Here is a 13,458-nt window from a genome sequence, read left to right on the forward strand (position 1 = left end):
GTCTTGAGTAAACAAGCTCGGGAAATTCTCTTCCGGTCACATTTTTTTGGCAAACGCGTCATAAAGCACCGCGAATACACGCGAATTATTGGCGGCGGCTTCTTGGCTAGACGGCGTACGCTACCAGCGTCAGATCGTCGTACAGCATCGCCCAAATTAGACCAGAAAAAGCGCTTTTGCTAAGTACGCTACATTCGCTCGCGTTCCGAAGCTCGAATCGCGATATTCAACGCGAGGAGTGTACGACGACGTTTTTGTTCTACGCCTTGCCATTAGCGGTGCAAGTGTCCGTGCGCTCAGTGACTTGTCGCAAGTTGTTTGAGAAACGAATGAAAGGGCGGTAAATAAACGCCGCTCGAAAAGGTGACGCTAGAGGAACAGCGAGGGGACGGTTCACTTAAGGGGTGGTGCCCGTATCGAAGCCTTTCGTGATTTGTTCCCGGCAAGCGTTGACGCCGGTGTGTGCGACATCAGCAGTGACACCACGCGAGCGAGACGCTACTCTCCTGCTCTTCCTTCCGAAGAAGAAAGTGCCGAGGCGTCCCTCACCGCCGGTCTCGCGCGTGGTGGGCCATGAAGCTGAGCGTGGCCACCTACCGGGCGAGTACGGAGCGTCTAGCCTCGTTGCGACAAAACACGTACGGCACGAACAGCGAAAACCGTCGCGGTAGCAGTCTGGACAGCGGAGCAGCTCGGTTCTTGCAATCCCGGAAACCATCGCGCTATGCCATCACCAGCGTCTCTCTGCCCAAGGTGAGCCTGTGTGGTTGCTGCACCGGTGCCACACCGGTGCAACACCGGTGTTAATGGTGGCTTGCTCTTCTGCCTTTTTTTGTCACTCCAGTGTAACTCTGAATTGCTCTTTGACCAAAATGGTAGAATATTTTTGTGGAACGCAGTTGCCCTTGCTGTCGAAGTTTTTAAATCTAATGCCATGTTTGGCAGTTTTTTGTGACCCACTTCTATTCGTTTAGTGACTCTTATTATCTCGTGACAGTGGCAAGGCTCGCATGCTACTACTTGTTTAAACTGTCTTTGGCTTTTTATCTGGGAATTATGGAAGGGTGAGTTAAGTTTCATTCACGCCTGTGGTGCAACTGAAAGAAGAACAAAAAAAACCACGCAACAGGACTGAAATGAAATCCGTGTTACGTTATTTACAAGGGCATCCGGCTTCAGAACGCCGTGTTGTCCATTTATCACCCGCAACATTGGCGTACTCGATATTGAAGGCGGACCGCTGTGTTTGTAAGGGATACCCGTGCTCTTCTGGCCAGACATCGGAAACACGTCGGCAATTCACTTTTAAATACAAAAAATGTAATCGTGATAGTACAAAACTAATTTTGCGAGACCGCACGAAGACGTGTTCCAAGTCATACATTTGCGGCACCAAAAAAAAAAAATTGCAGCGACGCAGTGGTTTTCCCCTGCGGGCCCTACACTTATCGTAAAGGCGTGGGACGAATAAACGGAAAAGGCAATTGTGCGCCATTAAAATGCGCCCAAAGTCGGCATAGTTTTGAAATTCTGAAAGTTACGTTAGCCGTAATTTTGTCCGAAATAGGCAAATCGCCTCTTGATGGCTGCATACTCTTGCGCCATAAATTGCACAGTAACACTTCGTTGAATATTCCCGCAACCAAGCAGCCTTTGTCTTTCCCTACAGACAGCGTCATTTTTTTAAGTTTTCTCTACTCTGATATAAAACTGTCCAGCAACAACGACCCAAGCTGTAAAAATGTATTTCGTCTTTTTGTAACGCTGACGTCCACAAAACCGGATTCGGGAGGGCGTACTCAAGCACTTTGCGCACACGTTAGCGCACGTAGGCTACTGGCAGCAGTATTTGCTAAAATATCTTGGCGTCGGTGGTATCAAAACCAGGCAACTCACTCGTTTTAATGATAACGCGAAATATTTTATTAGAAAAACCATTACACGTCAGCACACTGGATGTGATTGGGAAGGCTTTCGAGTCTTTTTTTGTGTCTGTAGGGTATTGAAGGGAAAAGGGGGAGTCATTTGAGTTCTGTCAGCGCATTTACTGCTCATTTGATTACGTTGTTTAAATGTGCAAAGGAGAATGGCGTGCGAGCTGAAAACCTTTTTTTGTGTTGTTTCTTTGTTCGCTGCGAATAGTCGGGAAAACAGTAACGATTATGGCTAGATTACCCCGAGGCCAGTCAACCCAACGGTTTCATTCATGCAGTGTCGAAAGGGCCCAAATATATATATATATATATATATATATATATATATATATATATATATATATATATATATATATATATATATATATATATATATATATATATATATATATATATATATATATAGAATTAAGGGTTGACCGTCAAGAAATCCTCGAAAAGCAAAGGGGAGAATGCGATAGATTATTGAAACAGATAAAGAAATTGGATAGACGAAAAGTGGAGAAAAAATATTTGGGAAAACGGTTGATTCACGATTAAAAACAAAAACAGTGGTTTACTGACGCTTCGACTGGAAGACCAGTCTTCATTTGAGTAACAATACTCAGATGAAGACTGGTTCTCCAGTCGAAACGTCAGTAAACCACTCTTTTGTTTTTAATCTTCAGTCAACCATTTTCTTCAACATTTCTTCTGGCTCCTCGAGAAGTTTCTTCGACTTCATATATATATATATATATATATATATATATATATATATATATATATATATATATATGTATATATATATATATATATATATATATATATATATATATATATATATATATATATATATATATATAATATTCTTGCGTTACAGCGATGGGTTCGTTCACTCTTAGTTTCCTGATAAGTCGAGATATCGCCAGTTTTTCATACGTCACGCCATTTTAAAACAACATATGGCTGTTTCGTCCACACAGAGTTACTGTGAACTGCGTGATTTCGATTAATTTTAGTACGCGGTTTCACTCTTCCCATCCCTCGTCATCACGTGGCCTCTATAAGTTGTTATTACGAGTTATCTGCGATCCTGCATCCTATTGCAATAAAATGTCGCATTACTAACAGACAAAAGAAAATAACATCTACATACTGCAGTTTAAGTGCACATCTCGGTGTCAAAGACCTCGTATGCAAACCCGCACACAGTTTAACAATGGGTAGCAAAATGTCGTATATCAAGAATGCATATTTTAAAACGGCGGAGGAGCGTTCCCCTCAAAATAAGAAATGGAAAGAAGCAGACGCATCGTTTTTGCGCACTTCGCGCATGCCTTCACAGAAAACCAAATGGAAACGTCGGAAAAACGACGTGTTTGCAAATTTGGGCGTGCCTTGAAATATTTATTTTCGCATTTATGTTAGGGTTTTAGCAATTGAAAGGAGACATGCAGTTGATTGAGCGGTGCCTCCGCCTGATTTACTTGCAAATGTCCGTGGTTTAAAAAGCCTGGTGGGCATGGCGGTGCGTGTCGGTGCTTACTCAATGGCGCGCTCGACGGGAAGTCGTTATTATAGATGCCCCGTAGGCATAGCTTAATAGGTAGGGTGGTCAGCGCTTATATGATTTCAAATTAGGCCTGAAACGATGGAGAATTTTTTTTATGTTCCTGCGTAACGGGTAATAGCGTACTCCTGCCTTGTTATTATAGTTGAAGCTCTATCGCAAGCGTGCGACCAGCGCTGTCGTTATGGCAAAAAGGAAAGGCTGCTTACGTGGCAAGACGGGAAAAGAGGGGTGAGTGCGCTGTTGCTGGGGAAATGCGGGACAACTCATCTAGCTGGGAAATCAGCCTCACGTACATACGCTGAGAAGAAATGGCCGCTTGCCGTGGCCCACCGAGGATTTTATTTAAGCGAAGAGAGAGAAAGAGAACATAATAAGGAGAAAAAGCTAAACGAAGCTATGAATTATTAATATGCAAAAAACGAAAACCTTGGAACGTAGTGGGCGGACTCTCATAACGTTCCAGTAATGTTTGCCTTTCTGGGGTCCCAGCGAAATAAACGTCCTGGTTTGTAAACGCGCAAGCGTGGTACGTTATAAACTTAAGGAAAAAATAATCTCGGGTAATTATTAAATTTCGACAGTCACTAGGTCTCCTCGTACATTATTCACCACCCGCCATAAGCCCAAAGTGGGAGCATTGGTCTCGTCGCAGGAGTATAGTTTGATGGCAAGCTAGTGATGTGAACAGCTACAATCTTTGCGAAAGATGCATGGGGGTGTTTCGATAGCCTACTCCAAGGTGATGATCAGGCAGTCTGGTTACGCAACCAAAATCCGCCCCGAGTGTATCAGTTGCCACGTAGGTGGATAAAGGGTGATCACTAGCCACATCAATGGTTGCCGTGGTAGGCCAAGGCAAGTTCGAAGGGCCTGCGCTTGTATTTCTAGCAGTTCCTGAATATTTCTACAGCATGTACCTGAAAGTACAGGCAAGATGTACCATAGGGAGCCCAAGGATAGTGCATTATATAGCTGCAACATTCATATCATGAGCGTTCACCACGTCTTGCCGCCAATCAACTGGAGAGCATGGGCAACTGCAGGCAGCCTCTTCTTCAGACAGTGTACGGGGGGCCTCCAAGACAGGTCTTTATCGACAATAATGCCCAGAAACTTGTGACATGTCACATAAGCGACCCTTTCACCAATAATCAATAATCGACAAAGGGTATGCATGCATAGGCTTCGGTGAAAAAGCGAGCACTTTGCTGGTAGGCACTTCCAACTCCGTTTTGTGCAGATAGGACTTCTCTGCCTTTACCTTCCCATTCTTTTATAGTTTTTATCTTTTTTTCCCAGTGTTCTCCTTCCCCACGTGTAGGACAGCAAACTAGGCCACAGCCTGGTTGACATTCCTGCCTTTCTTTCACCTTTATTCCTTCCTCCTTCCATAAGCCCAAAAATGTTGTTGAGATTAGAGGCCGTCGTGTCCGTTCGCAGTCAACCGTTTTGTGACGCCAGTGGTCATTGTCGCGCTTGAGCGGGGTATCCCTTACAAAAATGCTTCTTTACATTCTGTAGACGTTCTGTTGACATCTTACCAACTTTATTGCTATCCTACATACTCATTCTATTGACAGTTGTCTGTAAAAAGTCTATTGAATATATGTTGACAATTGTCTATTGACTGTTGTATATAGAAAGTCTACTTAATTTACGTTGACATTTGTCTGTTGACGGTGGTATATAGAAAGTCTGTCAAATTTATGTGACATTTGTCTGTTGACGGTGGTATATAGAAACTCTGTCAAATTTATGTTGACGGGCTTCTGTAGGAAGACCACTGAAAGTTTTTTGAGACCCTTTGTAGAAAGTTGAATTATTACGTTGCTTTCTTTGAATCAGGTTTTAAACACACACACACACACACACACACACACACACACACACACACACACACACACACACACACACACACACACACACACACACACACACACACACACGCGCGCGCACGCACGCACGCACACGCACACGCACGTATCTTTCTCCTTCCCTCTCTCTCTGCATATATCTTCACACTTGTGCACTCCAAGAAAAACAAGTGGCAAAAGGGAGCAACTTTCACTGTTCGTACGGGTTGGTCCTTCACGACTTGCTCGCTTTCACTCTTCACAGTGATAAACAGGGCTAATCAGCGGTTCCGAACAAGCGCCAGCCAGCGGCATCAACCACTCGCAACCACTCGTCACTGTGTTTTGATTTACGCAAGCTAAGTGCTACATGGTTGAAAGGAACGAATTATTTGCGTAAATATTTCGCGACAGACTGCTGGACGTGTCTCTAACAACGGCGATAATCGAAAATCGCCCGCTATGCTAACCTAATCCGGCTGGCGCAGATGCTTTGGCCGCTCTCGACCAACCGCCACCGGCGCCCGTCCCTCTTTGCGTACCTCCGGGAGAAACGCGTCAATCACCGGAGGCAGCCAACACGCGGCGCGCTTTCTTGCAACCCATTCCAGCTTTCCGTTTTGTTTGGTGACAGCTTGCAACTATAAAGTAAACAAGAAGATATGTGCAATCGTTTACGTCCCAGTGTTTCCCGGTATTGTATTTTGGAAATAATAACGCGCAGTTTTGTAAACATGCAATGAGAGGCACGCCTCACTGCGGCATCGGCATCCCGCGGATGGTGGCTATATATACATGAAGCGCACTGCTAGAAAGTGTGCGGTGGCAGTGTCGTGCTTCTTTGCGTTTGTGGTTTTTCGGCTATAGTACGTTTCTGAGTTAGGGTTGTGTTGTTATATGACATTTCAGAAAGTGAGCGTGTGAATGTATGCCTCCGAAAAATGTGAACGGTTGATATCCCTTGAAGAACCCGATGAGCCTAACCTGTTGCTGATTTTTTTTTCTTTTGTTTTTGCTGCCACTACGGGATCTTTTAGAGAGAAATGATGACGACCTTCAATTAAGCGGTATTGACAGCAGGGTCTACGAGTGGTCTGAATTGCCTACTGCATCATATTTTGAATATTCTGTCAAAAAGGCTTAGGTTAGCAACAGCGATTGAGTATAAAGTCTACACAAAACTTTCTGTAGAAAGTCTACAGAAACGTTTCAGTTCAAACACGGTGGCCAATGGTTGACAAAAAGTTGGTAGGCTGTTGCTAGGAGGTCTATAGACAGTAAGTAGACAGTCTACTCAATGTTGGTAGCTTTTGTCGACTTTTGTCAACAAACATTGAATTCAATGTTGGTAAAAATTTTTATGAGGGTAGAACCAGTTGTTATGGCCCGTAGAAGCAGATCCAGCTACGGGGAGATCTACAAAAAAGGATGTGTTCGTTACAGGGAAAGGATAGAAGTTCTTCTAGCAATGCATGAAAGCGCAGTTCTGCACTACTTTAATTATATTGAAAATCAACGCGCAAATATTTACGCAATAAAACGTAATATCATACAGGAAAAAAATATTTTCGTAATGTAGTCGGAATTTCATTATGCGGTGTCTACGTCGCCGCATGGTCGTCTGACTGTCGTTCAACTTTTCTGAGTTTCTGCATCAGGGAGGCAAATAATTGTCCTTCAATTTCCGGAAGTTCTTCAGCGGCGTTATCGCGGACAAAAATAAACCTGCCTCTAGTGTGCGATAGCGTGCGATTGAAAACGAATTTGCACCCGCTCACGCGTATGTGTTTCTATACTGTGACCCGATTCACAGCTAGGGTCAAGAAAGCGTCCTGCGGTCCCACTTGTTTCAAACTTGTCGCCGAATACACGTTGTGTCGTGTGCCATTGATCGCTAGCGGAAAAAGAGCTTCGCAAGAGCGGCGGGTGCGTTTGAGGCTAGAAGGTGCATTCCTTCCTGCCGGTATCGACAACGAGAATGCTGCGAACAGCGCAAAAATGCGTTGGGGGAACCTACACGAGTACCTTGTAAGTTTCAAAACTTCCGGGCAGCACGCAGGAGTCGCTTTTGCAGTTGGAAGCAGATGTGTACAGCTCGGATCTCTGGGCGTCAAGGCTCACCTTTTATGCTTATTAGTTTCGAATGATATTGTGCTATATCGCTCCGAATGGCAGTGCCAATATTTTCTTCCCGTTCTGTTCTTTGAATGAACGCACGACCATACCGGACGCTTGAAAGGGCAAGAAATTCCGTCGCTGGACACGTGTTGGCTGGAAAAGTTTTAAAAGTAGCAGCGGTGCATTCCGAATGACAAGGAAATTGCACTGCTCCGCCCAACAATGTAACAATACCCGGCCATTATGTTCCAGAGTTCGCCTTCACGCCGTTAATACGTTACAGACTGGTCCAGATTCCTTATGGCCGATGCTGTGTTTTGGTGGTAAGCAGATGTGAGCAGGCAAATTAAGCCTCAAACACGAAAATACTGCGACCACTGGAGCCTCGAAGAGGAAGAGTATGACAGAGAAGACCAAAGTAAAGCAGCACCTTAATACTTGGGCCTCCACAGTAATTTTTTTTTCAGAATTCATAGGTTTAAAGTCAGATATTGCTTACAATTCGTATGATAGCTGAGATTTCGGCATTAAAATTTGTTTCCGGTATTTGTTGTCGCTTCAGATTTTTCATAAAGAGTTATTCGAATCTTTTCTAAAAAAATAATTTTGAGAAACTTCAGTAGGGCAGCAAACGAACGACTTTGCAAAAAATAGAAATCGCGCGAGTAAAATCACCTGCCGCTAGAAAGTACTTTTCCGGATATTTCAATACCTGGTTCAGTTTCTCTAGAGGTACTGGATATGCCGCACCAAATACTTTTTTTTGCAGTGTTTTTCCAAGGTAGGTTGGTGGTAGAGGAGGCTTTTCTTGAGTCCCGTTTGAACGTTCTTTGCTCAAGCATACGAAGCTGGAGTCCTTATTCCGAAATTTAATTTTGGAAGCTGGCGCACAGTACAGATATTACCTTCGAAGTCTCCGTCCGTTAGGAATGCTTTTTTTTAACTCACAAAAGCTGCAAAAGAATCATCTTTCATCTTTTTCAACAAGCACATTCGCGGTTTGTCTACTGTTTTTATTAACTTAATAAAACTTGCTGTTAGGTGATGTGTTCGATCACTCTGTTTGAAAACGTGCGAAACTAATAGACTCACGAAAGACGAAGAATTGACAGGGAGAGCCCTCGCTCATAACCTTGTTTATTTCGCAGAAGACAGCAAGCTATATATCGAACAGGTACCTTCACATTCCCATCTCAAAATACCTAGAAACGCAGCCTCATTTCCACGGAAAAATAGCGATGTTTCGCCGAAACAATTGTCAGCTTCTTTTTAATATGTTCTGGCTCTACATTTTTGGGCACAGTCTGCTCTCGGCTTCTACTCGTAATCTTCATCTCGCGAAATACTGCCTGGCATTCGCAGCTAGTACAATGTATAGGCGAATGGGTTCATTTTTAGTATTTAGTGGCAGGTAATGTTCTCTTCGACGGTCGTCGACACATCTTCCAGTTTGTCCAATATACGCCGTGCCTCCTGCCGACGGAATCTCGTATGTCACTCCAACTGCACATTACATGAAAGGTCTTGCTTCTGGAATGCTTAAAACTAGGGGTGTGCGGATATAGAATTTTTCGAATAGGAATCGAATACGAATATCTAGCTTCGAATATCGAATCGAATATCGAATAATTAAGGGGGAATGTGGCTTTCGAAATCAACCTTTTGATTGTTTTGTGAATGTTGATGAAAATTAGTACAGCAACTGGAAGTGCTTCTGTGAAAACACCATAAAAATTTCAAAGTAATATTTTGAAAACTTTTTATTCATAAAAGTTTCTTTCTGTCCACCTTGCACCGAGCTTACGCGGCCTATAAAACATGATAGAAAACTTGTTCAAAGTGCTTTGCATTCCCAAATGAATGGACGAGGTCATGACAGTCTTACGTTGCGCAAGAAAGCGATATGGCTCGCACGCATCGCGGCGCTCGTATACCGCAACATGTCATACTTTGCTTATCCCTGACATGGCCCGCCAGGTCGCTTCTAAGATTAATTCTAAAGTGACAGGCATTAATTACAACTACTGGCGTTCAATCGTACCAGGTTGTGCAGCCAGGCGATGCTCCAACGAGCAGCGGCTACGCCGTGCGGGCCGAAGCTTTTGACGCGTCGGCCATTTCATTCCCAAGGCTAGCGAGCCTACTGTAAAGCTCAGCAATAACTAAGCGTGTGAGCATCTCAAATAAGACGAAAGTTCACTGCCCGAACCGCTATCACAAGCGCGCACACCGCGCTTCACCATCCAGCGTAAAATCACGCACACCAAGAAGCGTTTGATGACCTCCGCCTTTCGAGCCACGCAACTTCCCGTAATACGGCTTGTGATCTCAGGAATTGCCATCGCTATAATGCCCGTGTTGAATACCATAGCAGATAAAATGATTGAACAGAAACTTGGGCGATCGAGGCAGTGCAAGTGAACTCATAAACGCGCACTACACAGTTCAGGCGGCCGCCATCTTGCATTGCCGCAGCGTCGCCCAATCAGGAGGGCCGTTTCAACGCGCGCCGACCGAAAGGCCAACCACGCTTCAGCATCTATTTCTGGCTTCGTTTATGCGAATTTCTTTTTCTGCCATTCGTGTACTTGTGAATGAACGATGATAAAAGAGACGGTAGGGACTGGAAAGAGGATCGCTCGGCCGGTCCAATGGTACCAAAACGGCCACGCCCTGTGGCACCGTTGCACAGATACAGCGCTCCGAAAATTGCCGTTTTAGATGCGACGGCATCTCATTTACTCGCCTTGTCCCTCCATACGGAGTTGTCGTTGTCCGTCCACACCCCTCCCCCATTCTCCTCGCCGCGCGAGCTGCGCTCTCCACCGCTCACCCCCTCTCCTCTCCGATAGCGAACACTCTCTCGCGAGGGGCATTGGATTGGATTAAATTGGATTGGATTAAAGTGGATTGTGTTGGATTGTGTTGCGTCATAGCCGCGCAACGTTGCGTCATAGCCACGGCAGGGGGTTCACGGCACGTTTCACGCGATGGGAGAATCAACCTAACGGAAACAACAACGGAACCCCCATGCGCCGCATCAACACAGGGGTTCCCGCAAGGGGAGGTGGGAGTAATTTTTTCGCCCATTTCCCTTGACATTTTGACACCGCGGCTGGCAGAACTATTCTTTATACCACTTTGCGACGGTTTTCGGCGGACAAACTATTCAAACGCCCAGGACAGAAAACATAGAAGCCGAATACGTGGCTTTAAAGAAAACAATGTTGCGGTCCTTTTTCCGAAGTTAAAAGACATGCTCTCCCCTTAAACTAATCAAAAAAATATTCGATAATAGCAGATTATTCGAACATGTTCGAATATTCGAAATGTCTCGAATTCATAGTTTTCGAAGCGAATACGAATATAACATTTAATGTTCGAGTAACATTCTAAATTTTCGAATATTCGCACACCCCTACTTAAAACAGTTTTCAAATCTTGTTTATCAATACCCTCACAAGGTAAACCACAACTGCTACTTACAGCACATATCTAGAAAATCAAGCTAATCTGTTTTCGTCTTCCGTACCAACAGAAGCGGAGCCCCAAGCGTATTTCATTGAGTGATAGGGATTCTTCAGTGGGTTTGTGACCTACTACCGTTAATTTTCCTTTATAATCGCGTCGCACGGTCTCGATTTCTAATTACTGCCATACTGATGTTAAGCGTGCGTTATACAACAACGTCTCGTCTGATTAATTCATGTACCTGACACCGCGCTGTACCCGGTAAGAACCGTGCAGTGTCCTGTGGGAATGGCGAAGGCGCGATAGCCTTGTTTCTGGGCAGTTTATTGCTGCATGTTGCAACTTGTGCGGTCGAGCAATTACGAAAGCACGAGCAAGCCTGCGATCTACAGCGAACATTTCGGCGTCTGTTCGTAAGCGGCATGATGTTCGTTGCCTTGTACCAGTTTGCTCCCGTTGTTCTTCTTTCCGAGGAGGCTGCTCACGATGAGAGGACGGAAAGCGGAATTCCCACCCTGCTGACTCGCACTACTGATAAGCGCTCCCAAAATGCTGCGCCATAATGAGGCGTTGTTCTCGCATCTCGAGATCAGCCAGGAGGAAATAATGAGTACTCATTATGAACGCAAAAAATTAAAGTGAAAATAAACATGAAATTGAAAGACAAGGCTATGCTAAAGCAAACGAGGCCAGCAGTTGAGAATCACGTTTGCTTAAGCAATGCAAAATTAACGCGCATTTATGCGCACACGCACATAGCCTGGAAATTGTTATCGAAATTTTTCCTTTTCATTCTTCTGATGCTATACTCGTTACATGCGGCGGAAATTCCGGGGAAAAGACGGGGGAGGGGGGTATTAACGCACACAAACGCCACCGGGAGATGATTCGGGCCGTAGTAAAATGGTGGCGCGACACCCAAGAATAATATATTGGGTGTGGGAAATCTGCATGGAATTATCGCTGCACCACGCGTGAAGTATTTGCTGATAAGTTTTATAACAGGCGATACTCTGCGTGCGTGCGTGCGTGAAATAGATATCTGGGCAGTGCGTTGGCTGCTTGTTGCACTGGTAGACCTTTGAGTGAGGCCTCTCTGCTCCTGCTCGAGAATTTCTGTCAGCGTGAAAGCGATTACCATACTTGTGGTACAGAAATGGAGACTCACGACGACTAAAGATTGTTCGTAAGAAACAGCCTGGTATGCCCCGTAAGCAAAGTATTATATACAAAACTGCACCAGCTGGCAACAGCCTCCCCAAAAGGTATACGCACCACTCCGTATACACCCCCAAATCCGATGCGGTGCAACTTTGCGTACGCAGCGCCATCTGGCAGCTGGGGGATTGGGCCGCCATGATGGTTGCGCGCTCGCTCCGCTACGTCTTCGCAAGCTCTTTTCAGCTCCGACAAAATGTCCCTCCTCTGCCTCGAAGGCAAGCAAACGGGGAGCTGACCGGGCACGACGCTGTCCATTTTACCAATGCTGACCTGATTTTTCTAACAGTAACCGTAAATAAGAAAGAAAGTATCGTCCTCTCCCAGCTTGCGAGCAACACCAGTGCTTCTACCACGTGGTGTGGCAGGAGGAAGGAATCTAAAATGCCATTCCTCGCGTGATCGTTCCGCTGTAGTGATGGCGTGTCGGAGAAGAAAAAGGGCTCGCAAAAGGGGCAGCTCGGTCCGTTCTGTTTTTGCGTTGCGTGCATCATCGAGCATCTGCGTCACTGCGGCTTTCACGAAAGTGGGGCCGGCGCAAATCAGGCGTATTTGTGGCGCCTTATGTTTCCCTGTTTTCCGGCTTCTGTAAGGCATTAGGTGTGAAAAAAAAAAAAAAACACCAGAGAGAGAGAGAGAACAATAAAGCTGGTGAGAATAAGTTGACATTTTCGTCTCCCCAAAACCTCCATGAAGGCTATGAATAATTCCGATACGCTGCGTTCATGTTGCCTGGCGTAAACTCCGGAGAAAACCTCAACACCTTTTCGTCGCGTTTCTGCGTGGCCCTTTTAAGATATGATTGTGCACTTTTGTTTAACGTGATTTTTTCCGACCTTCTGTCCTTCAGCTTCTGTATAAATCTCAGGTTCAGATTCAAATTCAGACAGGTGCTGCTTTTCAGGGCGAAAACTCCGGAGGAAGTAACCCGATTTATTTAAAGCGCGGGACAGGACGTTTTATGAGAGTGACATATCTGTCAAGACTCACTTATAGGTTTCTTACTCTCAGTGACGGAGAACCGGAGCGGGTATTTTGGGAAGCGAAGCTTATTTCGGGTACGAATTCGTCAAAAGGAAACAAATTATGAAATATACTTGTGTCAAGGTTGAACCTACGTCATGGTATTTTTTTTACGACAATGTCAAGAACTACGCAAATAAGGAGAGTGCTTCCCGGTGTATTCTTGATTGAAGCAATTTATTCTTTGGGAAGATTAACATGCAGTTGTTCTTGGCCAGTTCACTTGAGCTTGTACGTAATTTGTGCGCTGTCGTGGAGCCTGGTAATGCACTCCCTCGCCAGAGCA

The 13,458-nt window shown here is 45.0% G+C and overlaps 1 protein-coding gene across 1 annotated transcript in view; it reads left to right on the forward strand.

Moving 5' to 3' along the window:
* Positions 1–174: 174 nt before the first annotated feature.
* Positions 175–13,458, forward strand: part of LOC144144862 (uncharacterized) — a 665,482-nt gene continuing 652,198 nt past the window's right edge. Inside the window, exon 1 of the mRNA XM_077676352.1 lies at positions 175–753. Within this exon, the coding sequence (XP_077532478.1) occupies positions 574–753 (180 nt within the window). The 5' untranslated portion in view covers positions 175–573. The remainder of the gene's footprint in view (positions 754–13,458) is intronic.

This window comes from Haemaphysalis longicornis, unplaced genomic scaffold (genome assembly GCF_048455015.1).
Source record: "Haemaphysalis longicornis isolate Haplotype H1 unplaced genomic scaffold, Haemaphysalis longicornis Haplotype H1 scaffold_7, whole genome shotgun sequence".
Taxonomy (NCBI): Eukaryota; Metazoa; Arthropoda; class Arachnida; order Ixodida; family Ixodidae; genus Haemaphysalis; species Haemaphysalis longicornis.